Source organism: Trichechus manatus, unplaced genomic scaffold (genome assembly GCF_000243295.1).
Source record: "Trichechus manatus latirostris isolate Lorelei unplaced genomic scaffold, TriManLat1.0 scaffold00014, whole genome shotgun sequence".
In the NCBI taxonomy this organism is placed as follows: domain Eukaryota; kingdom Metazoa; phylum Chordata; class Mammalia; order Sirenia; family Trichechidae; genus Trichechus; species Trichechus manatus.
The window spans coordinates 18,259,209-18,287,071 of NW_004443950.1; the positions used below are offsets into that span (position 1 = coordinate 18,259,209).

Here is a 27,863-nt window from a genome sequence, read left to right on the forward strand (position 1 = left end):
CCACTTTCCAAGCTGCCCCTGTGGAGACCGGCTGCTGACCTGGAAGAGTAGACCAGCCCACAGTCAGTAGGTTCTAAGTCCCAGCTCCAATGCTAGCATAGGTGCCAACAGGCGAGAAGGGCAACACTTAAAATTAAGAGTTAATAACTTGTGAGTTAAAAAGAGGTAAAAATACCAAATTTGGTCATTAACATTTATTTTAATTTACATAAATAAAAGGAAATGCTCTACTTAAAGAATAATTCATCTGGGTCTTCTTGTACAATACAAAATTCTTCCACGGGAGTATGATGATTTTGAGGCCAGCAACTTTTCTCACATGTGTAAATTAGAATTGTTCCAAATTCCACAGAAAGACCTGAAAAATACAACACATTAAGGATTCCAGCAAAGAGAAAGTGTTATGAGATACACTCAACATTTGAAAGTTTGTTTAGTGGATAAAGCAGAGTCTGGAGCCAAGACTGCCTACACTCAAATACCAGTTCTACCACATTAAGCAAGTTACTTTACCTTTCTGTGATAATGATATTATTTATCATGATCATAAGATTGTTGTGAGGGGGGATAAATAAGCTAATGCATGTGTAATGTTTAGAAAAGAGACTGGCATATCTTAAGTGATCATTATGAAACAAAGAGGTTGAATAAATAAAAGATAACAGAAGTAGGAGAGAAAGATGGCGTAACATCAGGAAAACATGTTCCTACAGAATGATTCCACCTTACAAGCTGCAAAAATAATTAGGTAAAGCAAAGGCCGAGCTTACTAGCTTTCAGTCATAATACAGTCACAATCTCTCCTACAATAAGTGAACACTGACGGCAAAAGGCAGATTTAATTAAAAGTAGCAGGGAAATACACTCTGATAATAAAATATGTCACCAAACAGAACCCACTACCTCAAAGCAAGGATTCAGGCAAAAAATATACAATGAATCCTAAGAGTTTATAGAAATCTATCGATGAAGGGAGCTATAAAGAATGACACCAAGAAAACAAGAACTCCTGCTGATATCAGAATACAGGAAGCAGGAACAAACTGGATGAGCCGAGCAACTGGTCTGGGGAAGCAAAGAAGCGAAGAAAATGTAGGTTTGGGTAATGGGATAAAGAGAGCTGGTTTGGGAGAAATAACCTGCTGGATTTGAGACTAATTTCTAACCAGAAATGTACAACAGGTAGTCTGTGGAGGGCACAGGAAGGCTGGAGTCTCAGAACTAGTAACCACCAGGATAGGACAGAAGGTGGTGGGAGGGATCAGATGGAATAAAATACGAAATAGCTGAGTACTGCACAGGAGGCCTGAACCCTGAGACCTGCCATAGCTGGGGGGAGGAAAAGGGGGTAGGGGAGAGAGGAAACATGGAGGCCAAACAGCCCTATTACACATCTAATAAAGAACTCAGAACCCACATACACCCTAGGGATCTAATAGAAGTGACACAAACAGATATATGCACGCCTATGTTCATCACAGCACTATTCACAATAGCAAAAAGATGGAAATAACCTAAGTACCTATTGAAGGATGAATGGATAAGTAAAATGTGGTACATACATACCATGGAATGCTACTCAGTGATAAGGAAAATGAGTTCCCAAAACATCTTGGAACTTGGATGAATTTGGAGGACGTTTTATGTTGAGCAAAATAAGTCAACCACAAAAAACAAAAACACAAATATTGTATGTTCTCATTTTTATGAAATGACATGAACAAGTAAATATAAGAAACTAACGTTCATTAGTGGTTACCAGGGATGGGGGGGAGGGGATTCACTCTCTAGATAGTAAACACTTGTTATTTTTGGTGATGGGAAAGGTAACACCAAAGGAAAGTGAAGTGTACACAGCTTGATGAAGGTAAATGATGTCACTAAAAAGTACACAAGGAAAAAGGACCTCTTGGTAACTGCTATGGCATCTACAACTGTGAAACAACAGCAAAAACAACCAAAAAGTATATGTGCGGGTATATATGTATGTACATAGGCACAAAAAAAAACCCCGTTGCCGTCGAGTCGATTCCGACTTATAGTGACCCTATAGGGCAGAAAAGAACTGCGCTGTAGGGTTTCCAAACAGCAGCTGGGGGATTCGAACCACCAACCTTTTGGTTAGCAGTCGAACACTTTAACCACTGCGCCAACAGTATATACGTCTGTATATAGAGGTGTATGTATATGTATATGTGTATGCATCTATGTGACTATATACACATATATTCATATATATAATAAAGCACATAGAAGGCACAGTTATGGATACTTCTTAGACATAACCAAACACCTCTCAGGATTGGATTTCTGGGTTTGAAGAATTAGGACCACAGTCTCCTGGGTCGTCTCGGTCAAATGGCGTAATATAGTTCACAAAGTTATGTTCTACATCCTAGTTCGGTGAGTAGTGTCTTGAGACTTAAAGATACAATTATTGGTCTCTACTTGTCTGGAGCAAAGAGAAAAAAAGAAACCAAAGACTCAAAGAAGAAACTATTCTACAGGACAAATAGTTTACATGAACCACAGCATTATCCACCCTGAGATCAGAAGAACTAGATGGTGCCTGGCTACCATTATCGACCATTCTAATCAGAGCTACAAAAGATAGATCCTGATAAAATGAGAGAAAAAATGTGGCACAAAACCTCAAATTCCTAAGCACAAAAAACAAACAAAAAAGGCCAGACCCACCAGACTGGTTGAGACTGGAGGACTCCCCAAGACTACTGCCATGAGATAATCTTCAAACCTTGAACTTAGACTAACTCCTGAGGTCACCTTGTAGATAAATGACAAATTGGCTCAAAAAATAATGCATGTTACCCGTAAGTACTGTGCTCCTTTAAAAAATCACCTATATGAGACCAAATGGTCAACACTGACTTTAAAACAACGTTGAGACTATAAGGGGGCAAGGAAACTAGATGAATGGGAAATGGAACAACCAGAATGGAAATAAGGAGAACGTTCACGCATTTTGAAGAATGTAACCAATGTCACTGGACAACTTGTGTAGAAATTGTGGAATGGGAACCTAAACTGCTGTGTAAACCTTCACCAAAAACACAATAAAATGTTGAGAAAAACAAATCAGAAACCACAAGCACAGAAGAGACAGATGGAAATCCAATCATAAGCAGAAAGGAAAGGTTTGAGATAATCTCAATGAACGTAGAGTAAAAGAGAAAGATGTTAATGTCAACTTGAGAAGAAAAAGGTAACCAAACATGAGGATAACTTGAGTTGCCGTAATAGACAAGTCACAAAACAAAAGTTAAACACAGACCTACCATATGATCCAACCAATCAACAAAATCGACAAACCACTGGCCAAACTGACAAAAGGAAAACAGGAGAGGAAGCAAATAACCCAAATAAGAAATGAGACGGGTGATATCACAACAGAATCAACTGAAATAAAAAGGATCATAACAGAAAACGATGAAAATTGTACTCTAACAAATTTGAAAACCTAGAGGAAATGGAAGAAGTTCTAGAAACACACTATATACCTAAACTAACACAAACTGAGGTAGAAAAACTAAACAGACCCATAACAAAAGAAGAGATTGAAAAGGTTTAATAAAAAAAATCCCAACAAAAAAAGCCCTGGCCCTGACAGCTTCACTGGAGAATTCTGCCAAACTTTCAGAGAAGAGCTCACACCAACATTACTCAAACTATTTTAGAGCATAGGAAAGGAAGAAATATTCATGAGTTCATTCTGTGAAGCCAGCATAACCCTGATACCAAAGCCAGGCAAAGACACCACACACACACACACACACACACACACAAACTACAGACCAATATCCCTCATGAATATAGATGAAAAAATTCCCAACAAAATTCTAGCCAGTAGAATCCAACAGCGTATCAAAAAATAATACATCGTGATCCAAAAATTCCACTCCTAGCCATTTATCCAAGAGAAATGAAAGCCTATGTCCACATAAAGACTTATACATGAATGTTCACAGCAGCTTTATTTGTTAATAGCCCTGACTGGAAACAACACAGATGACCATTAAAAGGTGACTAAAACCCGTTGCTGTCGAGTCAATTCCGACTCATAGCAACCCTACAGGAAAGAGGAGAACTGCTCTGTAGGGTTTCCAAGGAGCGGCTGGTGGATTCAAACTTCTGACTTTTTGGTTAGCAGCTGTGCTCTTAACCACTGCACCACCAGAGTTCCCAAAAGGTGACTAGATAAACAAATTCTCATATATATGTACGATGAAATATTACACAGTAATAAAGAGCAACTATTAATATACACAACATGGATGTATCCCAAAATAATAATGCCAAGTAAAAAAAGGCAGACCAAAAAAGAGTACACGCTGTATGATTTCATTTATAAAAATTCCAGAAAATGCAAACTGATCTCTGACAGAAAGTAGATCAATGGTTACAGGGTAGAGGGGTCACAGGACACTTACAGAGGGGCTTGAGGACACTTCTGGGGTAATAGGTATGCTCACTGTCTTCACTGTGGTGATGGTTTCATGAGTGTACACCTATGGCAATACTTACCAGATTGTACACTTTAAATATGTGCAGTCTGTTACATGTCAGTTATACCTCAGTAAAGTTGTTTGCAAAAGATCTTTATATATTAACATGGAAAAATTTCTCCAATTATATGAGAAAAAAAAGTGGTAAAATAATGGCATGCATAGTTTTGTTTAAAACAATTATTTTAAATACATACGTATGTGTGTATGCATAAAATATGTTTAGAGGAAAGTACAGAAAATATATCCACTATATTAAAAAAAAAAAAAAAAAAAAAGGCACAGTTCCCTCTAGTAACTGACATTAGTGAAGCCTTCAGTTCTTACCGGACTGAGTTCCCTGGGGTGCAGCTAACCCTCTCAGCAGCTAATGGAAACACTGGTAGATCAAGTCGACCCACAGGTGCCTCGGAAGAAAGGCCTCGCAATCTATTATTGAAAACACTATGCAGCACAGTTCCACCCTGACACACATGGGGTCGTCATGAGTCGGAATCGACTCAACAGCAACTGCTGTTTTACTGCTTTAATCTTACTCTATGCATTTCTGTACTGTTTGAATCCTGCATCACAAGCATGCATTGCTTATTCTAAAAACACCTAGTTTTTCTTAAAAAATTTTTTTAAATAAAGGCAATATAATAGTGATAAATACAAAAATCAATCATTTTAAAAGTTACTTTTAAAAAACTACTGAATTTTGATGACATAATAATGTCATGAAAAAAATGTTATCGATAATAAATAGCTTGTCCTTAAATCAGTCAAAGTGGTGGCAGTGTTTTTGTTAGATTGGTGGGATTATAAGTTTTCTAAAAATAATTTTAATTTCCAAAACTTTTTATGCTTGCGATATTTTATAAGTAACATATAAAAATGTAGTCTTACATTTTAAAATAATTCCAAAATAACGCGAGAATCGACAAACTCAAATTAACAAAGGGCTTATTACCTAAGTCAGCACTTCTGAGCATGCTGACCAGTGCTGGCATAAGTTGAAACTCAAATATCCGTCGGCCTCCACAGTGACTACAGGCTGGGAGCTCGATGACTTCTGGTGCAAGGCAGGACAGGAAGAGTGGCTCTCCATCCCAGGAATACCTAGGGCAAGGAAACAAAGAGTTCCTAAATCAGAGTCGTAAATTGGCGACATTCTACCATCTAAGGCCAGGCTTTGCCAACTTTATTTCATGCAGAGTGCCAGGAACAAAATGGGAGCAAAGAAAGTTTTGTAAGGGACAAAACACTAGCAGCAAGGCTATAAAACATAGCAAGATATTCAAGGTCTTGTTGATGCTTGATTCAAAGTCTCAGTGAAGGGACTCTAAAGGCAATGATGAACTGAATGTAATCAAAACTGCAACAAAACCCAGACTCAGCTCAACCACAGATTAAACTGACCCAAACCACCACACCATCGGCCTTCCAGAAGGAGCATGGTTCTTTAAAAACTATTGACTATTTCAAGCAAAAATAATAACATGTGGAGGTTATAGCACACATAGCAGTGAAATACATGGGGGAAAAAAAACCCCACAAAGGACAGGGGGAGAGTAAATGGAATTATTCTGTTCTGTAGTTCTTAGTACATAAAATATTAAAATATTAGTTGAAGGTAGGCAATAATGAGTCAAAGATGCACAATATAATCACTAACACAAATGCTAAAAAGATAACACAAAGAGGTTTAGGTAAAAGGTCAAGGAGGGAGATGTGATGATTAAGGTTATGTGTCCACCTGGCTAGGCCACGATTCTCAGTGATTTGGCAGTTATGTAATGATGTAACTTGGCAGTTATGTAATAGTGTAGTCCTCCTCCACGATGTGATCTGATATGATCAGCCAATCAGTTTTAAGGGGAGTTTCCTCAGGGATGTGGTCTGTATCCAATATTTACATAGACATTTTGGCAAAGCTTGCTCGCTTGCTCTAGATCCTGTATCTGGCTTGTCATCATCTGACCTCCAGTTCTTGGGACTTGAGCCAGCAGCCTGCCAGACTGCCTGCCAATCTTGGGGTTCGTTAGCCTCCTCAGCCTGTGACCAGTGGCCTGCTGTCTTACCTGCTGGTCTTGGGTTCATCAGACCCTACAGCTATACGAATCAGGCAAAGCCTCCAGCCTGACCCACAGACTTGGGACTTGCCAGCCCCTACAACCGCATGAGCCATTTTCTTGTGATAAATCTCTCTCTCTGTATATATATATATATATACATACTTCACTGGTTTTGCTTCTCTAGAAAACCCAGCCTAAGACACTTGGTATCAAGACTGGTTCTAGAGAAACAAAATCATACAGATGAGTTTTCTAAATTGGCTCTCATGTCTGACTAGTCTTAAAGGTGCTGATGACTCTGCCTCCAGTAGTAAAGAGGGTGCTGCTAATCCATGAGGTGGCAATATCAATATGCAAAATATCACCAATAGATCAAATACTGGTGAGAAGTGAGGCTCCAGTTGATCACGTTTGACACTTTTCTACAGTTTTGTCAGCATAAGAAGTATAGGGAAGATGGTGGTTGGCCCTACTTTCAGTAGACCAAGTGATGAAAGAAAGATATGAGCTTAGGGTTCAGGGTCACAGCTCAAGCACTGCATAAATGACCTCAAAGTTGCCACTTGTGCCCTGAAGGAAAGCCTCACTTCTTGCAGTAACAGAGCTGATACCACTGAAAAACAAACCCAGAGTCTTAAGAGTGGCTGAATTACAATGCCAATTAAATTCCCAACCTCAAATGGTGTCTGAAGTTAAAGTGAGGGCATTGACTGGGAAGAAATGGGATCCTAAAACTTGGGATGGGGACATATGGGCAGATAATCAAGAAGCTGGGAACACTGATCCCCTACATTCCACTGAATCACTCCTCTTACCCCATGTCACGAGATTAACCCTGTTATACCTGAAGAGTCCTTGTCTGAGATATCACCTGGGACACTGCCTGAGGCAGATACCTTACAAGACATTGCTGAATGTTCCCAGGATACACCACCAACACCCATGTTTGCTTCTAGACCCATAACTAGACTTAAGTCACAGCAAGCCTCAAAAGGTAAAGTACAAAGGATGAACCAGTAGGAGGTATGCTACACTCCAAAAGAACTGCTTGATTTTTCTAATATATACAAACATAAACCTGGGGAATATGTGTGGGAATGGCTATTAAGGGTGTGGGATAATGGTGCAAGGAACATAAAGTTGGATCAGTCTGAGTTTACTGATAAGGGCCCACTAAGCACAGATTTTTCATTCAATGTTTCAGTTTAAGAGGTTAGGAAAGGATCTGATAGTTTACTTGGTTGGTTCACTGAAGCATGGATTACATTGTGGCCTACATTAAACCAAGCTGAAGTACCAGAGCTGCTTTGGTATATTATAGAAGAAGGTATCTAAAGGCTTAGGGAAATTGGCATGCTAGAGTGAATTTATCAGGATAGACCCACAGACCCACAAATGGAGTGCCCAGAGGACACACCTTTTACCACAGCAGAGAAGAACAAATTTGTGACAGGAGATCCAGCACCCTTGAAGACTGCTGTGATTGCTATTTTACGTAAGTTGGATTTGACAGTGGAAACTGCCCTAAATTAAGACATCTAACTACAATAGGGTTGACTGGACCTTGTGGTGGTAGGGACCAAGAAGGGGCATTTCACTGACAAAGACAAGGGGGGTATGGTTACCATATGGGACAGCAGAGTCAAAGCAGTAATCAGAATACTCTGACTCATATGGTCTTATGACGTTGGCTACTTACTCATGGTGTCCCTAGGAGTGAAACAGATGGGAAATCTACTAAATATTTACTTGATCTGTACAATCTGAAGAATTGAATTGCCAGAATAGAGTTGCGGCCCCTCAATTAATTCTCAGACTTGAGCCAGTTTACAGACCCCCATACACATACATACACCACACACACACACACACAAACAAAAGTAAGTCAAAAAGTATTGCTACAAAATCATAGAAACCTTTATTAAACAAACATATCAAAATGTGAAGCTACTGTTTCTCTACATATCCTCCATCTAGGTCTATATGCTTCTGAAGGCGGTGTTTCCATCTCTCTAACTCTTCCCCAAAGAATTCTGTGCTCTTTGATTTACCCACGTCAAAATGGCAGTTTTGGCATCCTCAAGGGACTAAAATCATGTTGCTTTTACATGTTGACTTTTAGGAACAAAAAGAAATCTGAAGGGGCAAGATCAGGGCTGTAGGGTAGATAGGGTAAGGTTTCCCAATGAAATTTTTGTAGGACAGCCTTTGCTAACCCTCAAAGAATAAGCAGGTGCATTGTTGTGATAGAAAAAAATTCCTTGGTGCAACTTTCCTGGCCTTTTTCTCACCAATACAGTCTTCAATTTTCTTGAAACTTCTTCATAATAAGCCCCCGTGATCGTCCTGTGTCCTTTGAGAAAACCTCTCAAGATTACAGTCGCCATAATCTTCCAAGTGGCCTTCTCTCTTGGTTCATCTTTGAGGTCTTCCCAACCTTCCATAAAACGCCTGATCCATCTAAAAACTGTTGCTTTATGTGGGGCAGCATTCCTATAACATTGCTGCAAAGCTTCAATGATTTGGGAAGATGTCCACTTGAAGCTTTATTAGAAATTTTATATTAGCCCTGACCTCAAAATCACTTTTTCCCATGGCATAAAAAAGTATCCTTTTCTTTTTCTGAAGGCACCCTAATGAGACTAAGCCAAGTGTATTACGGAGAGAACTTGTCTGCAGCCATCTACTGATCTCAGCAACATGTTTAGGCACGTTTTGTTCAGAATAAACCCATGCATGTATGAACTGGAACCACAGTAGCAATAATTTTTGACCTACCCCTGTACATGCCATGCTGGTTTTCCTCCTCTAGTCAACCCAGGCTAAGACACTATCATTAATCTAATTCCAATTCATAAACAAGCAATTTTTGCTTCTAAGAGGCAATCCCTGATTTCTACATCACCACCCCATCACACCTATGTTCTCTGCCCAAGAGCTTGTTCCACTATACCCCAAATCATAAGATGCCGATTCTTCTCCTGCTTGCCTCTTTACAGATTCAGTTGTTAATAAAAATTCTCAAGATTTTGTGGACTAATGAATACACCTTGGGGAGGTAAAAGAAGAGGGCTACAGGATTAGAACACATACTAAATCACACTAGATTCTTTTCTCTGTGAAGAGTAATTACATATGAGTAACTGAGAACTGTATTAGATATTTACTGATACTATGTCCTGGGCTGCCACTTTGAATTTTACGCTATTAAGTCCTGTCTTAGGCTGGGTACTCTAGAGAAGCAAAACCAGTAAAGTGTGTAAATATATATAAAGAGATTTATAGCAAGGAAATAGCTCATGCGATTGTAGAAGCTGGAACGTCCCAAGTCCGTGGATCAGGACAGAGGCTTCTCTTGATTCATGTAGCCACAGGGGCTGGGGAACCCAAGATCAGCAGGTCAGAGAGCAGGGCTCCTGCTCACAGGCTGTGAAGGTCGACGAATCCCAAGATCGGCAGATAAGCTGATAGCGGAAGTCCCAAGAACCAGTGGTCAGGTGAACAAGAAGCAGCCACAGGATCCAGAGCAAGCAAAAACCCAGAACATCTGCTTATATGTGGATGCAGGCCACATCCCCAAGGAAACTCCCTTTCAACTGATTGGCTACTCACAGCAAATTTCATCATGGGAGTGATCATATATAAACACTGAGAATCATCGCCCAGCCAAGTTGACACACAATCTTAACTATCACAGTCCCTTTCCTTATTTCAATGCTGATGAAAGGGATTAAATTTTGTTTTTAATTTTTTTTTGGTTAACTTTTACCGTTTAGATTCATCATGCTAGGGATGGAGGTGGGACAACATGGTAAACAGTCACTCCTATTTATCCCCTGCAACTAACCCACTGAGCAATGAATAAAACAGGCACAGACTGAGATCTCAGAGCTCCAGATGGCAGTTAAAGTGTTAGAGAGCCGAGGTGAGTCCCAAAACAGGGGAGAGGAGATTGGGGTCGGTACAGAAGCTGGGAGTTTCTGGCCACTGCCAGCCAGAGGACTTTGCTCACTGCAGCTGTTTTGGAATGGGAACAGGCAAGACCCTGAACAAAGAACACAGGATGGGAGCTAAACTGAGGCAAGTATAGACCAATTAAGGTGACAGATATTGGCTATGGGAATTCACAAGCAACACAATTCAGAAAGAGCACAAGTAAGCCAAGGCACTGGGAGTCAATGCTACTAAATCTTGCCAAGACCTGAGGCTAGCCATCACAAGGACCCAGAGTCATGGAAGAAGCCGCAGAACCCATCCATCAGCCAGGGCGAGAAAAATACATCAAACAGGCAACAAGGGGAAACAAGTGGCTTCCTGCCCACAACTAGGCACCGTGGGAGAGCCTGCTCAGGGTCACCAGTGAGGGAAGGACAAAAAGCATTCCCACTCTCGCATTAGGAAAGCTGAGTACCACCACTTCCACCCATGGCCAGCTGAAGAGTCCCACGCATGTGCAATTAGTCAAGGACGGAAAGTCATGCCTTAATCCTACAAAGGGGTGAAGGAATCCAGCCCCAGGAGTGCACGCATCTGGAAAACGCTACAGCAAAATGGACAGAAGATACAGAGACCCTCACACACCAGTATAGTCAGCCACCTTCGGGAAAACCAGCCAGAGTAAGCACCCATAGACTTACAATATTTCAAAACACATAAAACCTATGAAAATAAGCCAGAACCCGATAGTAACAAAGATAAATCCTCGGAACTGCTAACTCAGCAATGAAAGAACCAAAGGGCCAAAGTGCCCTCTAGTGGAACTTAGAAGATAGTGGAGGTAGACCTAAGAAAAACAATTCCTTGAAACACAGACAACTGAATCCCAGATTAGCACAAGATATTAAAATGCTCCACATTCAACAAAAAATAATAAAACATACAGGATCACAAGAGAAGATGGGCTCAGTTAAAAGAAAAACATGAGAAAGCAGAAATTTCTCCAATGGAGACCAGGATAATGGACAAATTGGAACACTTTCAGACAATAGTATCAAATAGTTTTAAAGAAAGAAAATAATTCACAGAAAACAAACTAACAGAGACCAGGAAACACAATGGAATAGAAAATGGGAAACTCAATGAGGAGATTGAAAACATTAAAAAAAAAAAAAAAAACAGAGAAAGACTGGAACTGAAAAATGAAATAAATGAATTAGAAAATGCAAGAGAAATATTTGACAAAAGAGTTGAGAAAACAGGAGAGAACAAGTGAACTAGAAGACAGAGTAACTGAACTTATTAAGTCTCAAGAGAAACAAGAGAAAAGAACAAAGAAATGTAAACAAATCCAAATGGAAATGTGGGATTCAATTAAGAAATCTAACCTTAGAATTTTTGGATTTCAAGAGCATCATGATAATAATAAAGGCAAAGAAAAACTTTTCCAAGAGATAATCACACAGAATTTCCAAGACTCGAATAAGGAACCAAGCCTGCAAATACAGGAAGCTACATGAAGTCCGAACAGAAGTAGTACAAAGAGGTCCACTCCATGACACATAGCAATAAAATTCCTGAAAACCAAAGACAATGAAAGAATGCTGAAAGCAGCAAGAGAAAAGAACAATATAATATATCAAGGTCCACCATAAGAATTAGTGCAGATTTCTCCACAGAAACCCCGGAGGACAGAAAACAATGGAGTGACATATGTAAAATATTAACCAAGAATTCTTTAACCAGCCAAGTCATCATTCAAAAATAAGGGGGACCACAAAGCATCTTATAACATAGATGAATCTGGAGGACATTATGTTGAGTGAAATAAATCAATCACAAAAGAACAAATATTGTATTGTCCCAAAATTATACAGTCAAGAACAGAGAGACACACAGAAAGCAACCTTCTTTGATGGTTACCAGGGATGGGAGAGGGAGGGAGAGGGTATCACTCTCTAGATAGGAGACACTTGTATTTTTCATGATGGGAAAGGCAATACCCAATATGGGTGAAGTCTGCACAATTTGACCAAGGTAAATAAAGACACTAAGGAAGAAGTACACAAGAAAAAGGGACAACTCTGGTAAATGCTATAACATATACAACCTCGCAACAATAATAATAACCAAAAAATATGTGCGTAGTTACATAGGTAGATATGTGTGGATATATGTGTATGGGAAGGCAAATGTGAGTACATGCACGTACATGTATAGATGTATCTGTAGGCATATGCATATACATGTTTTTGTATGCTGCATATATATCTATACATATAATGAAGCATTTGGAGGTACAGTTATAAAGACTTCATACACATAATCTAAACAACTCATGGGATGGGTTTACTGGGTTAAAAGGCTTAGGACCATACTCTCATGGGACAACTTAGTCAACTGGCATAACAGTTCATAAAGATAATGTTCTACAACTGAGTCTGGTAAGTAGCATCTGGGGTCTTAAAAGCTTGCGAGCAGCCATCTCAGATACAACTACTGGTCTCTAGTCGTCAGGAGCAAAGAGAATGATGGAAACCAAAGGCTGAAAGAAGAAATTAGTCCATAGGACTAAAAGCCCTTATGAACCCGGCATCTTTTAAAGTTGTACCAGAAGAACTAGATGGTGCCCGGCTACCACTATTGACCATTCTGATCATAGACACAATAGGGACAAAAATGGAGAACAAAATTCAAATTCCGAAAAAAGATGAGTCCTATTGGACTGATAGAGACTAGAGGAATCCCCGAGATCACCGCCTTAAGATACCCTTTGAACATGGCACTAAAGCCACTCCTGAGGTCACCTTTCAGCCAAATAACAGATCGGCTTATAAAATAAACAGTATCACCTTTGAGTAAGGTGCTTCCTTAAACAGTCAACTATATGAAACCAACCAGTAAACAATTACCCAAAAGCAAAGATGAAAAGGCAAGGAGGGGAAGGGAAGCTAGATCAATGGAAACAGAACAAACAGAATGGAAACAATGAGAATGCTGACACATTGTGAAAATTGTAACCAATGTCACAGAACAATTCGTAAAAAAACAATTGTTAAATGGGAACCTAATCTGCTATGTAAACTTTCACCTAAAACACAATAAAATATTTTAAAAAAGGGGGGGGTGGTGAGGGAATCAAGATATTCCCAAATAAACAGAAGCTCTGGGAATTTGCCACTACCAGACCAGCTTCACAAGTATTACTTAAGGGAGTTTTCCAAATGGAAAAAAAATCAAAGAAATACTCAAATATACACATGGAAAATAAAAATTAAAAAAAAAGACAAAGATCTTCAAAAAACATAACCAAACCAAATCTGTTGTCATTGAGTCGATTTCAACTCATAGTGACCCTATAGGACAGAGGAGAACTGCCCCACAGGGTTTCCAAGGAGCGGCTGGTGGATTCGAACTGCTGACCTATTGGTTAGCAACTGAGCTCTCCACTACTTACGGCGCCACCAGGGCTCCCTGTAAGATACAGGATGTACAATGACGTCAACAGATGTACAATGATGTCAACGGACTCACCAACAGAAAATGGAGAGGGAGAAATAGTTTTACTATGTCAATGTTCTATGTTACTTGTTTGTATGATAAATGTTGCAACTGCAAGTTGTGTAATGTAATATTTCTTGTAACTACTAATAAAACATCTAGAAAAAACAGAAGAAAAGAAGAAATTAAAAAGGCTTATCACAAAAAAGCAGCTAAACACAGAAAATAACAGAAAAATGACAATAAAAAGTCAAAAATGATATTAAGACACTAAAAAAACACAACGCAAAATAAAGTGGATACTTCATTTTCAGTAATAACCTGAAATGTAAACGGTCTAAGCTTCCCAAGCAAAAGACAGAGAGTGACAGAATGGATAAAAAAAACATGATCCATCCTTTTCCTGCCTATAAGAAACATACCTTAGACATTAAGGACACAAACAGACTAAAAATAAAAGGATGGAAAAACATATTCCATGCAATCAGTAACCAAACAAGAGCAGGGGTGGTGATACTGATATCAGGTAAAATAGATCTTAAATCAAAATATATTACAAGAGATAAAAAAGAATATTACTTAATAATAAAGGGGTCAATTCATCAAGAACACAAAACGTTTATAAATATATATGCACAAGAGCAATGCTCCAAAATTCAAGAAACAAATACTGACTAATATGAAAGGAGAAAAAGATAATTGTACAATAATAGTTGGAGACTTCAATACATGACTTTCAATTCTAGACAGAATATCTAAAAAGAAGATCAGTAAGGACACTGAGAATTTAAATAAAATCATAAGCCAATCTGACTTTATGGACATATACACAACAACTCCATCCATCATCAGAACAATACATTTTTCTCCAGTGCATGTGGATCATTTTCCAGAAAGGCCATATACTAGGCCACAAAACAAATCTCAACAAATTTACAAAGACTGAAATCACACACAGCATCTTCTCTGACCAAAATGGTATGAAGCTAGAAATCAACAACAGGAAGAATAAGGAAAAAATAACAATTACATGGAAATTAAATAACACACTACTGAAAAATTATCGAGTCATAAAGAAATCAAAAATGAAATTAAAAAAATACTTAGAATCAAACAAAAATGAAAACACAACATATCAAAAAACCTTTGGGACACAGCAAAAGCAGTACTCAGAGGGAAATTCATAGCAACAAATGACTACATTGAAAAAGAAGAAAGAGCCAAAATCAGTAACTTAAAGTGACAAGCTGAACAAACAGAAAAGAGCAGAAGAAGACAAAGCTATCAGAAGAAAGGAAATAATAAACTTCAGAGCAAAAATAAACAAAATAGAAAACCGAAAAACAATAGAAAGAATCACCAAAACCAGAAGTTCATTCCTTGAAAGGATCCATAAAATAGACAAACCACTGGCTAGACTGACAAAAGAAAAAAATGAGAAGAGACAATACTGTATTTTTACACAAATAACACGTGTTCTAGTTTTTTGGCCAACCATGCTCCCCGACAAGGTTATTTCATAAGTGCACTATGCCACCTATTTTTACATGTTGCCATAAAAAAAATTAGCATAGCGTGCTTACCAAAATACCTTGTAGAGGCAGGGGAAGGTATCGTTGGCAAAAAAAGTAAAGCCACACGTGTTATTTCCGTAAAAATATGATAACCAGAAAAAAAAAATAAAACTGGAGACACTGCAACAGACCCAACTGAGATAAAGAGGATCATTTACTATAAAAAACTGTATTCCAACAAATTTGAAAACTTAGACGAAATGGGGGCACTAATGCCAAAGACGAAAATATTGAAGACTTTTACCAACTTCTGCAGTCTGAAATTGATTAAACATGCAATCAGGATGCATTGATAATTACTGGTGATTGGGTCGCTATGAGTTGGAATCAACTCAATGGCAACAGGTTTGGTTTTTTGGAATAGGAAAGTTAGAAATAAAGAAGGATCAATAGTTGGAAAATACGGCCTTGGTGATAGAAACGATGCTGGAGATCGCACAACAGAATTTTCCAAGACCAACGTCTTATTCATTGCAAATACCTTTTTTCAACAACATAAATGGCGACTGTACACATGGACCTCGTCAGATGGAATATACAGAAAATCAAATCAACTACATCTGTGGAAAGAGACAATGGAGAAGCTCAATATCATCAGTCAGAACAAGGCCAGGCCTGACTGTGGAACAGACCATCAACTGCTCACATGCAAGTGAAAGATGAAGCTGAAGAAAATTAAAACAAGTCCATGAGAATGAAAATATGACCTTGAGTATACCCCACCTGGATTTAGAAACAATCTCAAGAACAGATTTGACGCACTGAACACTAATGACCGAGGCCAGACGAGTTGTGGGATGACATCAAGGACATAATACATGAAGAAAGCAAAGGATCATTAAAAAGACAAGGAAGAAAGACCAAAATGGATCTCAGAAGAAACTCTGAAACTTGCTCTTGAATGTAGAGCAGCTAAAGCGAAGGGAAGAAATGATGAAGTAAAAGCTGAACAGATTTCAAAGGGCAGCTTGAGAAGACAAAGTATTATGAAATGTGCAAAGACATGGAATTAGAAAACAAAAAGAACACGCTTGGCATCTCTCAAACTGAAAGAAGTGAAAAAAAATTCAAGCCTTGAGTTGCAATATTGAAGTATTCTATGAGCAAAATACTGAATGACACAGGAAGCATCAAAAGAAGATGGAAGGAATACAGTCACTGTACCAAAAAGAACCGGTCGACATTCAACCATTTCAGAAGTTAGCATATGATCAAGAACAAACATTATCGAAGGAAAAAGTCGAAGGTACACTGAAGGCACTGGTGAAAAACAAGCCTCCAGGAATTGATGGAACTTCAAGTGAGATGTTTCAACAAATGGATGTAGTGCTAGAAGCACTCACGCATCTGTGCCAAGAAACATGGAAGACAACTACCTGGCCAACCGACTGGACGAAATACATATTTGTGCCCATTCCAAAGAAAAGTAATCCAACAGAATGCGGAAATTACCAAACAACATCATTAACATCACACGCAAGTAAAATTTTGATGAAGACAATTCAAAAACTGTTCCAGCAGTACATCAACAGGAACTGCCAGAAATTCAAGCCAGATTCAGAGGAGGATGTAGAACAAGGGATATCACTGCTGATGTCAGACAGATCTTGGCTGAAAGCAGAGAATACCAGAAAGATGTTTACCTGTGTTTTACTGACTATGCAAAGGCATTTGACTGTGCGGATCATAACAAATTATGGATAACATTGAGAAGAATAGGAATTCCAGAACACTTAATTGTGCCGATGCGGAACCGGTACATAGACCGAGAGGCTGTAGTTCAAACAGAACAAGGGGATACTGTGGGGTTTGATATCAAGAAAGGTGTGCGTCAGGGTGGTATCCCTTCACCATACTTCTCAGTCTACATGCTAAGTAAATAATCCGAGTAGCCGGACTATATGTAGAAGAACGAGGCATCAGGATTGTAGGAAGACTCATTAACCATATGTGATATGCAGATGACACAACCTTGCTTGCTGAAAGCAATGAGGACTTAAAGCACTTACTGATGAAGATCAAAGACCACAGCCTTCAGTATGGATTACACTTCAACTAAAGAAAACAAAAATCCTCACAACTGGACCAATAAACAACATCGTGATAAATGGAGAAAAGACTGAAGTTATCGAGGATTTCATTTTACTTAGATCCACAATCAACGCTCATGGAAGCAGCAGTCAACAAATCAAATGACAAATTGCACTGGGCAAATGTGCTGCAAAAGACCTCTTTAAAGTGTTAAAAAGCAAAGATGTCATTTTAAGGACTAGGGTGCGCCTGACTCAAGCAATGGTGTTTTCAATAACCTCATATGCATGCGAAAACTGGACAATGAATAAGGAAAAGGCCGAAAAGAACTGATGCCTTTGAATTATGGTGTTGGTGAAAAAGAACAAACAAATTTGTTTTGGAAGTACAGCCAGAATGCTCCTTAGAAGCAAGGATGGTGAGACTTGGTCTCACATACTTTGGACATGTTATCAGGAGGGACTAGTCCCTGGAGAAGGACATCATGCTTTGTAAAGTAAAGGGTCAGCAAAAAAGAGGAAGACCCTCAACAAGATGGAGTGACACAGTGGCTGCAACAATGGCCTCAAGCATAATAACATTTGTGATGGCGCAGGAACAGGCAGCGTTTCATTCTGTTGTACACAGGGTAGCTCGGAGTTGGAAATGACTTGACGGCACCGAACAACACAACAGATGAAATGGACAAATTCCTAGAAACATGCTACCTACCTAAACTAACCCAAATAGAGGTGTTGCTGTTGTTAGGTGTTGTCAAGTCAGTTCCAACTCATAGCAACCTTATGCAAAAGAGAACAAAACACTGCCCAGTCCAGTGCCATCCTCACAATTGTTGTTGTGCTTGAGCCCACTGTTGAGGCCACTGTGTCAATCCATCTCATTGAGGGTCTTCCTCTCCTTCGCTGACCCTCTACTTTACTAAGCATGACTTCCTTCTCCAGGAACTGATCCCTCCTGATAACATGTCCAAAGTATGTGAGATGAAGTCTCGCAATCCTTGCTTCTAAGGAGCGTTCTGGCTGTACTTCCCCAAGTAAGATTTGTTCGTTCTTTTGGCAGTCCATGGCATATACAATATTCTTCACCAACAAATAGAGGTAGAAATCTAAACAGACCATAAAACAAAACAAAAGACTGAAGATTTCATCAAAAAACTGCCAACAAAAAAACATGCAGAACCAGATGGCTTCACTGGAGAATTTTACCAAATATTCAGAGAAGGGCTGACGGCAATTCCATTCAAATTCTTCCAAAACATGGAAGAGGAAGGAATACTCCCTAACTCATTCAACGAAGTCAGCATCGCCCTGATAGCAAAACCAGGCAAAGACATCACAAAAAAATAAAATTACAGACCAATATCCCTCATGAATATGTAGACACAAAAATTTTCAACAAAATTGGAGTGAACAGAATTTAACATAAAAAAATCATATACCACAATCAAGGAGGATTCATACCAGGAGTGTAAGGGGGGTTCAACATTAAAAAAAATCAATCAGTGCAATTCACCACATAAATAAAACAAAAGCATTACATGACCATATCAATTATGCAAAAAAGATACTTGATAAAATCCAACACCCTTTCTTGATAAAAACTCTCAGCAAAATAGGACTAGAAGGGAAATTTCTCAACATAATTAAGGGCATATCTGCAAAACCAAGCGCCAACATTATTCTCAATGAAGAAAGACTGAGAGCCTTCCCCTTGAGAACAGGAACAAGACAAGGATGCCCATTATCACCACTCTGAATCAACACTTACGGAAAGTCCTAGCCAGAGCAATAAGGCAAGAAAGACAAATAAAAGGTATCTAAACTGGAAAGGAAGAAATAAAACTATCTCTATTTGCCAATGACATGATCCTATAATAGCAAACCCTAAAGGTTCCAGAAGAAATCTGCTGGATCACATAGAAGAATTCAGCAATGTTGGAGGGTACAAGATCAACACACAAAAATCAGTTAGGTCCCTTTATACTAACAAGGAGCATTCAGAAAAAGAAATCAAGAAAATACCATTTACAATAACCCCCAAAATGATAAAAATACCTAGGAATTAACCTAACCAGGGACACAAAAGACTTAATGTAAGGAAAATTATAAAACATTACTACAAGAGACTAAAAGGGACCTACATAAATCAAAGGACCTTCCATGCTCATATATTGGAAGACTGAAAATAGTGAAAATGTCAGTACTACCTAAGGTGATCTACAAATACAATGCAATCCTGACACAAATCACAACATTCTGTACTGAAAGGAAGGAGGCCCTGAACAGCCAAAGCGCTACTGAAAAAGAAGAACAAAGAGGCTTCACACTCCGCAATATCAAAACATTCTATATAGCCGCTGTATTCAAAACAGCCTGATACTGGGTCAGTGATAGACAGATACACCAGTAGAACAGAATTGGGAAGCCAAAAATAAATACATCCATTTATGGACAACTGATTTTCAACAAGGGGTCAAATCCAAGGAGAAGAAATACTCTCTTTAATAAATGGTGCTGGCAAAACTGGATATCCACTTGTAGAAAAATGAAACAGGACCCATACCTCACACCATACACAAAATTAACTCAAAACAGATCCAAGACCTATATGTTAAACCGAAGGCTATAAAGTTCCTAGAAGAAAACACAGGGAGAAAACTATACAAAGCCTAATTTGTTATAAAAATAGGGTAACAAACATAACTACAAATGCATGAATAGCAGAAGACAAATTAGATAACTGGGACCTCATAAAAATTAAATTTATGCTCACCAAAAGACTTTATAAAAAGACAATCTACAGATGGAGAAAAGATCTTTGGAAATGATCTAATCTCTAAAACATATAGAAAACTTCAACAACTCAGTAACAAAAAGACAAAAAACCCAATTAAAAAACAGGCAAAGGACATGAACAAACGCTTCACCAAAGAGGACATTCTAGAGGCCACGAGGCCAACAAACAAATGAAAAGATACTCAGGAACATTGGCCATTAGAAAGATGCAAACAAAAACCACAATGAGATGTCATGAAAACCCACAGTGGCTAAAATGGCACTGATTAAAAAAAAAAACAGATAACAACAAACGTCGGTGAGGATACGGGGAGACTGGAACCCTTATCCATTGCTGGTGGGACTGTAAAATGGTACAATCACTATGGAAAACGTTATGACACTTCCTCAAAAAAAACACAACTACCTATTAGGTGTAAGTCAGACATACCTCCACTCTCCAACGTTTTTACCATTTCAGACACCAGCTGTCCTCCCCATAGCACTCTCTACTTCTTAGCTGAATACGATAATTCGTTGCAATGGCCACACAGAACTCACAGACCACACTCACGATTATGTGGTTTATTGGGGAAGGAATAGGCAACAACTTGGGATCAGGATCAACTTGGAAGTTGATACAACTGAGAAGACAGGATACAGTTTGTCAATCAGCATGATTTCCAACCAAGACAGTTCTCAGCTTTTTCTCTTGGCAGTGCCAGCCGGAGGCCTTTCTCTCGGCTGCTGGACCTCACTGGGTCTTGCCTCTGCTGCTGGGCCTTGTCTCTGCCACTAGGGCTTCCTGGGCCTCTGCCCTGCTTGGGCAAGTGTCACAGCTCTTTCAGCTCTGCCGACAAGTGCCTAGAAGCACTCTGCTCTTCCAGCAAGCCTCCCTTGTCAATCAGGACAGCTTCCAACCCAGACAACTCTCTGCTTCTTCTCGGCTGTGCCAGAGGCAGGCCCTTCTCTCAATTCAGCCAGCCGGCAGCCCTTCTCTCAGCTGTTGGGCCTCACTGGGCCTTGCCTCTCCCACTGGGCCTTATCGCTACTGCTGGGCCTTGTCGGGCCTCTGCCCTGTCCATGCAAGTGATACAGCTCTTTTAGCTCTGCTGACAAGTGCCCAGAGGCACCCTGCTCTGACAGCAATCCTCCCACGTGAAGGTGCTCAGCTCTCTCTCTCCCTGTGGGCCAGCAAGCCCACTGCAGCTGTCTCTCTCTCTCTGTGGGCTGGCAAGCCCACTGTGCCATCTCACACCAGTCTCCTGGTTTCCACCATTTGCACTGCTGCCACCATTTCTCTGCTGCTGGGTTCTACTATGTTTGCTGCTGCTTCTCGCTGCCTTCAGTGTTACAGCTCTCTCTTCTGGGTCTAGGAGGTTCTCAGCCAGGGACCCTGGGTCCAAAGGACATGCTCTGCTCCAGATTCCTCTTGATGGTAGTTAGGTCCCCCTCAGCCTCTGTGGGATTGGCCCTCATATTCAATTTCAAGGCATGGCCCTCGTAGCTGGGCCATAAACCTACCAATCCCCGCAAGGTCACTTAATCCTTATTGGGTAGTTTTACGTACCCTATTTGCGTAGTAATCACCCAATCCCTTGCAAGATTGTGGCTCAGCCAGTCATCTTTGGCAGAATTATAAACTCAAGGCCAGAAAGGCCATATATAAGAGAAACCCACTGCACTGCAACCCCCAAGCCTCCAGCTGGTACCCACTGACCTAGCCCCAGGTGGCTAGGGATGAGAGAAAAGGCTGTGTGGACCATCAGGGTCTGAGCTGGCCAGGGAAGGAAAGCTAAGATTTCCAAACAACGCAGTTGATGTGTGGAGTAGGATCGGTCATCCACCACACAATCTGGCGTCAGAGGTGGGTGATCTTAGTCTCCCCGGACAGGTCTGTGCAACTGGCACTGTGAGCAGGATACAGTTGGTTGTTCCAGCTCCACACAATCCTCCTTCCACCCCAGCACGCGGTAACTCAGTCCTTTAACAGCAGCGGCTCACTGTGGGCATTGATTCTCACTGGTGAAGAGGTTAATCCCAGAGAGTGATCTCCAGCTGAGAATTACTGCCTTTGCCGTGCCACATGCTTAATCGATGTTTGCTCAACCTGAAAATTCTGTAGAAAGTATCATGGTTTGGACATGTTTTCATGAGGGCAAGCATGGCATGAGATTTCTAGTTGACATACCTAATTAAAACAAGGGGAAACAAAATAAACTGGATTTTCACCCATTTATTTAGGTGCCATTTAGGATGTGTAATCACATCAGTAAAGTTTGGCTTTGTACCCGTTAGTAAAAACTAGTCAAATAATATGTATCAGGAACCTTTAAACTTTAGGCCTTCAATTCACAATTTCACGTCTAGAACTAGATCATGGGAAAATTATAAAAAATTCTAAGATTTATGGAGGGGGATGTGTAACGCAGCATTCTTGTTGTTGGGTGCCGTCGAGTCGATTCCGACTCACAGCAACCCTATACGAAAGAGGACAACTGCTCCATAGGGCTGCCTAGGCTGTAATCTTCATGGGAACAGATCACCAGGAGTTTTCTCCTGAGGAACCACTGGTGGGCTTGTACTACACCTTTCAGTTAGCAGCCGAGTGCCTAACCATTGTGCCACAAGGGCTCCTTACTGCAGCATTAAAACTGTGCAAAACTGAAACAGATGGGAGCAATTAAATACATGACGATATACCCATAACCAAATCAAACACTAAGAAAATTGCAATAAAGGGGAATCAATATAACTCCTAATATAAAGAGTTCCTAAAAACTGAAAGAACCAAGAACGTATGGAAAAATGGGTAAGGGATATGAATAGATAGAAATGGTTTTTAAACACAGGAAAAGATGCTCATAAGAAAAAAGCAAAGTAAAATTGTACCAAGATGCTCTTTTTCACCTTGAACGAGCAGAAATACAAAAATACGAAACTCACACAATTAACAAGGCTATGGGAAAACAGGCACTTATAGATCATCAATAGGAATTAAAGTTGATACAACCTCTAAGGGGGTCAATTTGATGCTATCAATCAAAATTACAACTGCATATATCCTCTATTCTAACTATACCATTTCAGGGGGCCATATCCTACAGATATCCTGGCACATATGAAGTAGGTTCAAGATTGCTCATTAGCATTATTTGTAGTTGCAAAAGTTTGGAAGCAACCTTAAATGTCCACTAACCAGGAAATGGGATAAATAGATTATACGTGCGAGAGACCATGTACTCTTCATGTACTCAAAAGATACAGCACTCTAAGAATACAGTGTGGAGTTTAAAAAAAGGAATACAGAGTGTGTCTAGAATGCTTCCCTTTGTGTAAAAAAGGGGGGAGTAAGTAACATATAACCATACTTGTGTGTACATGCATAAAGAAACTCTGGAAGGACACATGAAACTAGTAACAGTGGCTACCTGAGCAGATTGAGGATGGCTGGGAAAGAATTATTTTATATATATATATATATATATATACATATGTATATATTTTACATTTTTGAACTCAAGAATTTATCTATTCAAAATTTAAGTTTTAAAAAAAGCAGACAAAAAATTTTCAAAGAAATCTGAATATAAGAAATACAAACGAAAATTAGTGAAAAGTAAAAAATTATGAACACTCTAAGATCCCAATTACGTTCTTTAAAAATACACATACCTACATCCACGCATGCATGTAAATGCATAAAAAATATGTGAAGTTAATATATCGAGTTCTTAGCAGTGGTTTTCTCTTGGTTGTGGGAATATTGTGGATTTTGGTTTTCTCATTATACTTTCCTCATTTAGTGTTGTCCAAACTACAATATAATCAGGAAATACAATAAAAGAAAATATGCCTCCTTTACCTCAAAATCTGTTCCTGACAAGCTGCAATTCTCTTCATGAACTTGTAGAACATCTTATCTCCACTTTTAATTATGGTCTTCTCATATTTTTCATCACCACCATCACTAGAAAGACTAAGAGAAGCAGAAAACCTTCTAAGTGTTTACATCCAGAGAATTACAGTATTTAGAAGAGTAAACAAGATAGCTTTCTTTAAAAAAAAAAAAATTATCAAAGTAATGCTTGCACACAACTTACACATGAACACAATGTAATAGTTTGTAAGGGAAAACAGCAGCTCCCCACCCAAGCCCTCTCCCAAGCTCTGCTCCCCAGCCATTTTCAACGCTGGGGTAATTATTTGCAATTTAAAAAGTCATTATGCTAAATGTTTTTTCTCTCTCCATTATACATTCTTTTCATACACCAACATGCCTTCATGCACTCCCCGTTAACATGATTCTAAAAAAACTTGCAAATGAAACAACCCTGGCAAAGAACCAGGTCATCTCTCCAAATATGTTATTGTAATGCTACTACAGGTAGTCCCTGACTTATGACATATTCTAGTTACAACGAACCATGCTGTCATGGATTGAATTGTGTCCCCCAAAATATCTGTCAGCTTGGCTGGGCCATGATTCCCAGTGTTGTGTGATTGTCCACCATTTTGTCATCTGATGTGATTTCCCTATGTGTTGTAAATCCTAATCTCTGCCTGTGGTTAATGAGGCAGGACTGGGTTATGTTGAAGAGGATTAGGGTGGGGTATAACACCTTTTCTCAAATCACATCCCTGGTCCAATGTAAAGGGAATTTCCCTAGGGTGTAGCCTGCATCATCTTTTATCTCACAAGAGATAAAAGGAAAGGGAAGTGTGCAGAGAGTAGAGGACCTCATAACACCAAGAAAGCAGCGCTGGGAACAGAGCGCATCCTTTGGACCCGAGGTTCCTGCGCAAGAAGCTCCCAGACCAGGGGAAGACTGATGACGAGGACTTTCCCCCAGAGTGGACAGAGACAGAAAGCCTTCCCCTGGAGCTGGCACCCTTAATTCAGACTTCTAGCCCCCTGGACTATGAGAGAATAAACTTCGTTTTGTTAAAGCCATCTGCCAGTAGTATTTCTGTTATAACAGCACTAGATAACTAAGACACGCTTTTATGACTGTCCTTTTTTTTGGTAAATCTTATCATTAATATGTACTACATGCAAAATGTTGCGGCATGTAATTTGCTGATGTTATCATTCTCAGATATTCAATGTTATGATTTACTGTTCAAAACAATGCCATATAGATTTAATTTTCTAAACTAAATCAGGAGCTTCAGTTGCTTGAAAACATGGACCCAAACGCTGACCGCTTCGCTGAAGTCAACAGGCAGATATGGGAAGCAGTGAGATGTTTCTTTAAAATATATGACAAAAAACAGAAAACAACTGTACAGACAACTCTCCCTAATTTTCTGACTAGAAACCCCATCCTCACTTCCAGGGATAATCAGATGATCTAAAATCTTCCACAAGTGGAGTTATTACCAAACTGACAAAATGCCAAAGTCATCCAACTCTTCCTCATCATCAGAGCAAATTTTTATGATTTGTGTATTTTTTTATGTATGTATGTATTAAAATATATCTGTAAGTGTATATGTAATGTTTCCAACCACCAAAGACAAATAAAGATCGAATTTATAAAGGTACCGATAATAAAAGGCAGTAATAATGAAAACTAAAAAAAAGAAAAGAAAAAGAGGTATTCGACCTAGGACGGAGACATCAGAACAGAACCCCATCATACGTCAGGGACTACGTGTATTGTAATAACTAAAATGATCATCCTTACTTCTTAGCAGTGCTTTGGCTTATAAAGGCTTTCAAGATCCATTCTCTCTTGTGACTCTCAAAATCATCGGACAAGGTAAACAACAAAGACACCATTATTACTCCCATTTGAGAACTGAGGCTCCAGGAGAGTCAATGGTAGTCTGGCCTCAAGCCTGGACTGCCAGGTCCTGGGCCTGTTCTCAAGCCACAGCCACGAGCAGCAGCTTCCTAATGCACCTGTTTCTGCTATAAAGACATTTTTTAAAAGAAAAGTTAAGTAGCTAGTGAACGTATCTTCTATAAATATGTGGCATTCCTGACTTCTGTATCTGTTCATCTTCTTCAGGGCACTATAAACAGAGGAAAATGTTTCTAAGCGCACTCAAGGGTGGCTGAGAAGGACATATCCCCTTTTCTCTATCTCCTTCCTCATCCACGAGGAGTGAAGCAGAAAGGTCCCCCACTCCGACCCCCTATCCCCACCCCACGAGTCCTGCCTGCAAAAGTTTCCCCAGGTACTGGGGTAAAACCAAAGGGTACCTACTGGGGTAGCTTCCTGCCCAAGTCACCTCTCAACCTCAGTAGCATGTTCTCACCTTTGGGAAAGCAACCGTTCCATGTCAATTCCTTCTCTCTGTTGATACTCCCTCAGGAGACCATGGGCATGATCTAGATTGACAAAGTCCCTGTAATCATCCTCATCCACGACACTGATGTAGTAGGGCAGGAACTGTGGCACCTCAGGCAAAGACAGCTCTTCCCCAGGAGGTGTGGGATGAGCAGCATCCAGGACAGCATCCTGCAGGCTAAGGTCTTGAAGCTGGGCTGACCAGTCTATGTGTTTGGCACTGTTAGCATCATTTCCAAAATCCAAAGTAACCCGTGGTGGAGGCACCTCCTCACTGTCACTTCCCCAGTCATCTGCACCTTCACACCAGTCCTGAGCGGCAAGGCTATCTTCCTGTTTCTGGGAGAACATCCAATGAATGAGGTCCACGCACACTTGAATAATCTCATTTATTCCCTTGGCTTCAGCCACTCATCCCTTCACCATCCTGAGGGAGCCTTCGCACCACCAGCCCTTTCTCCTCTGGCACACTCTGATTTACCATCCTGGACCCCGTCTACTCAAAACCATGTCAGAGGTGACTTAAATCCTTGTCTTTCCTTTTCAGAAGCAGTGTGATAGGTATACTAATGTGGTTTCTTCAACCAACCATCTATTCCAAACTCCTGTTGTATTTCATGTATTGCAGAGGCTGGAAGGAAAGAACTACATTTCCCAGACTCTTTTAGCAGCCAGGGTTCCAGATACGATCAGGGGCATGCCAATCAGGTCCACCAGAGAGAAACATAAACTTGGGACACAGTGAAGTGGGAAGACAGACCATGAGGCAAAAGGCAGCCAGTTTGTGGGTGCAGACAGAACCAACAGTCCTGTCAAGAGCAGCCTCCAGTTCACCAGACCACATCTAACCTTCCTGACTGCAGGAGCGGTAGCAGCCAGTACAGCTCCTTGACAGGCTAGTTCTGGAGTGTGGTTCTTGAGGTCACACCTGGAATCGCCTCCTCCAGCCTATCCAATAAGTTAGTAAAAATCTAACTCCCTGTATTACATCTCTCCCAGCTTTTAAAAGAGTCAAAATGTTTTTCTATTAACTGCAACTGAATCCTGACAAATATAGGCAGACACCACCATCTTCATCTTTTTATTCTTAGTATTGCTAGTACTATGCCTGGCACCGGAGAAGAAATCAGTGTGTATATATATATATATATATATGTATACACATACA

The 27,863-nt window shown here is 39.8% G+C and overlaps 1 protein-coding gene across 1 annotated transcript in view; it reads right to left on the bottom strand.

Moving 5' to 3' along the window:
- Positions 1-227: 227 nt before the first annotated feature.
- PDCD2L (programmed cell death 2 like) overlaps positions 228-27,863 on the bottom strand; it is a 28,568-nt gene continuing 932 nt past the window's right edge. The window contains exons 4-7 of the mRNA XM_012554210.1: positions 26,664-27,034; positions 24,262-24,375; positions 5,476-5,624; positions 228-358 (exon numbers count right to left, since the gene is read on the bottom strand). Of these exons, the coding sequence (XP_012409664.1) occupies positions 228-358; positions 5,476-5,624; positions 24,262-24,375; positions 26,664-27,034 (765 nt within the window). The remainder of the gene's footprint in view (positions 359-5,475; positions 5,625-24,261; positions 24,376-26,663; positions 27,035-27,863) is intronic.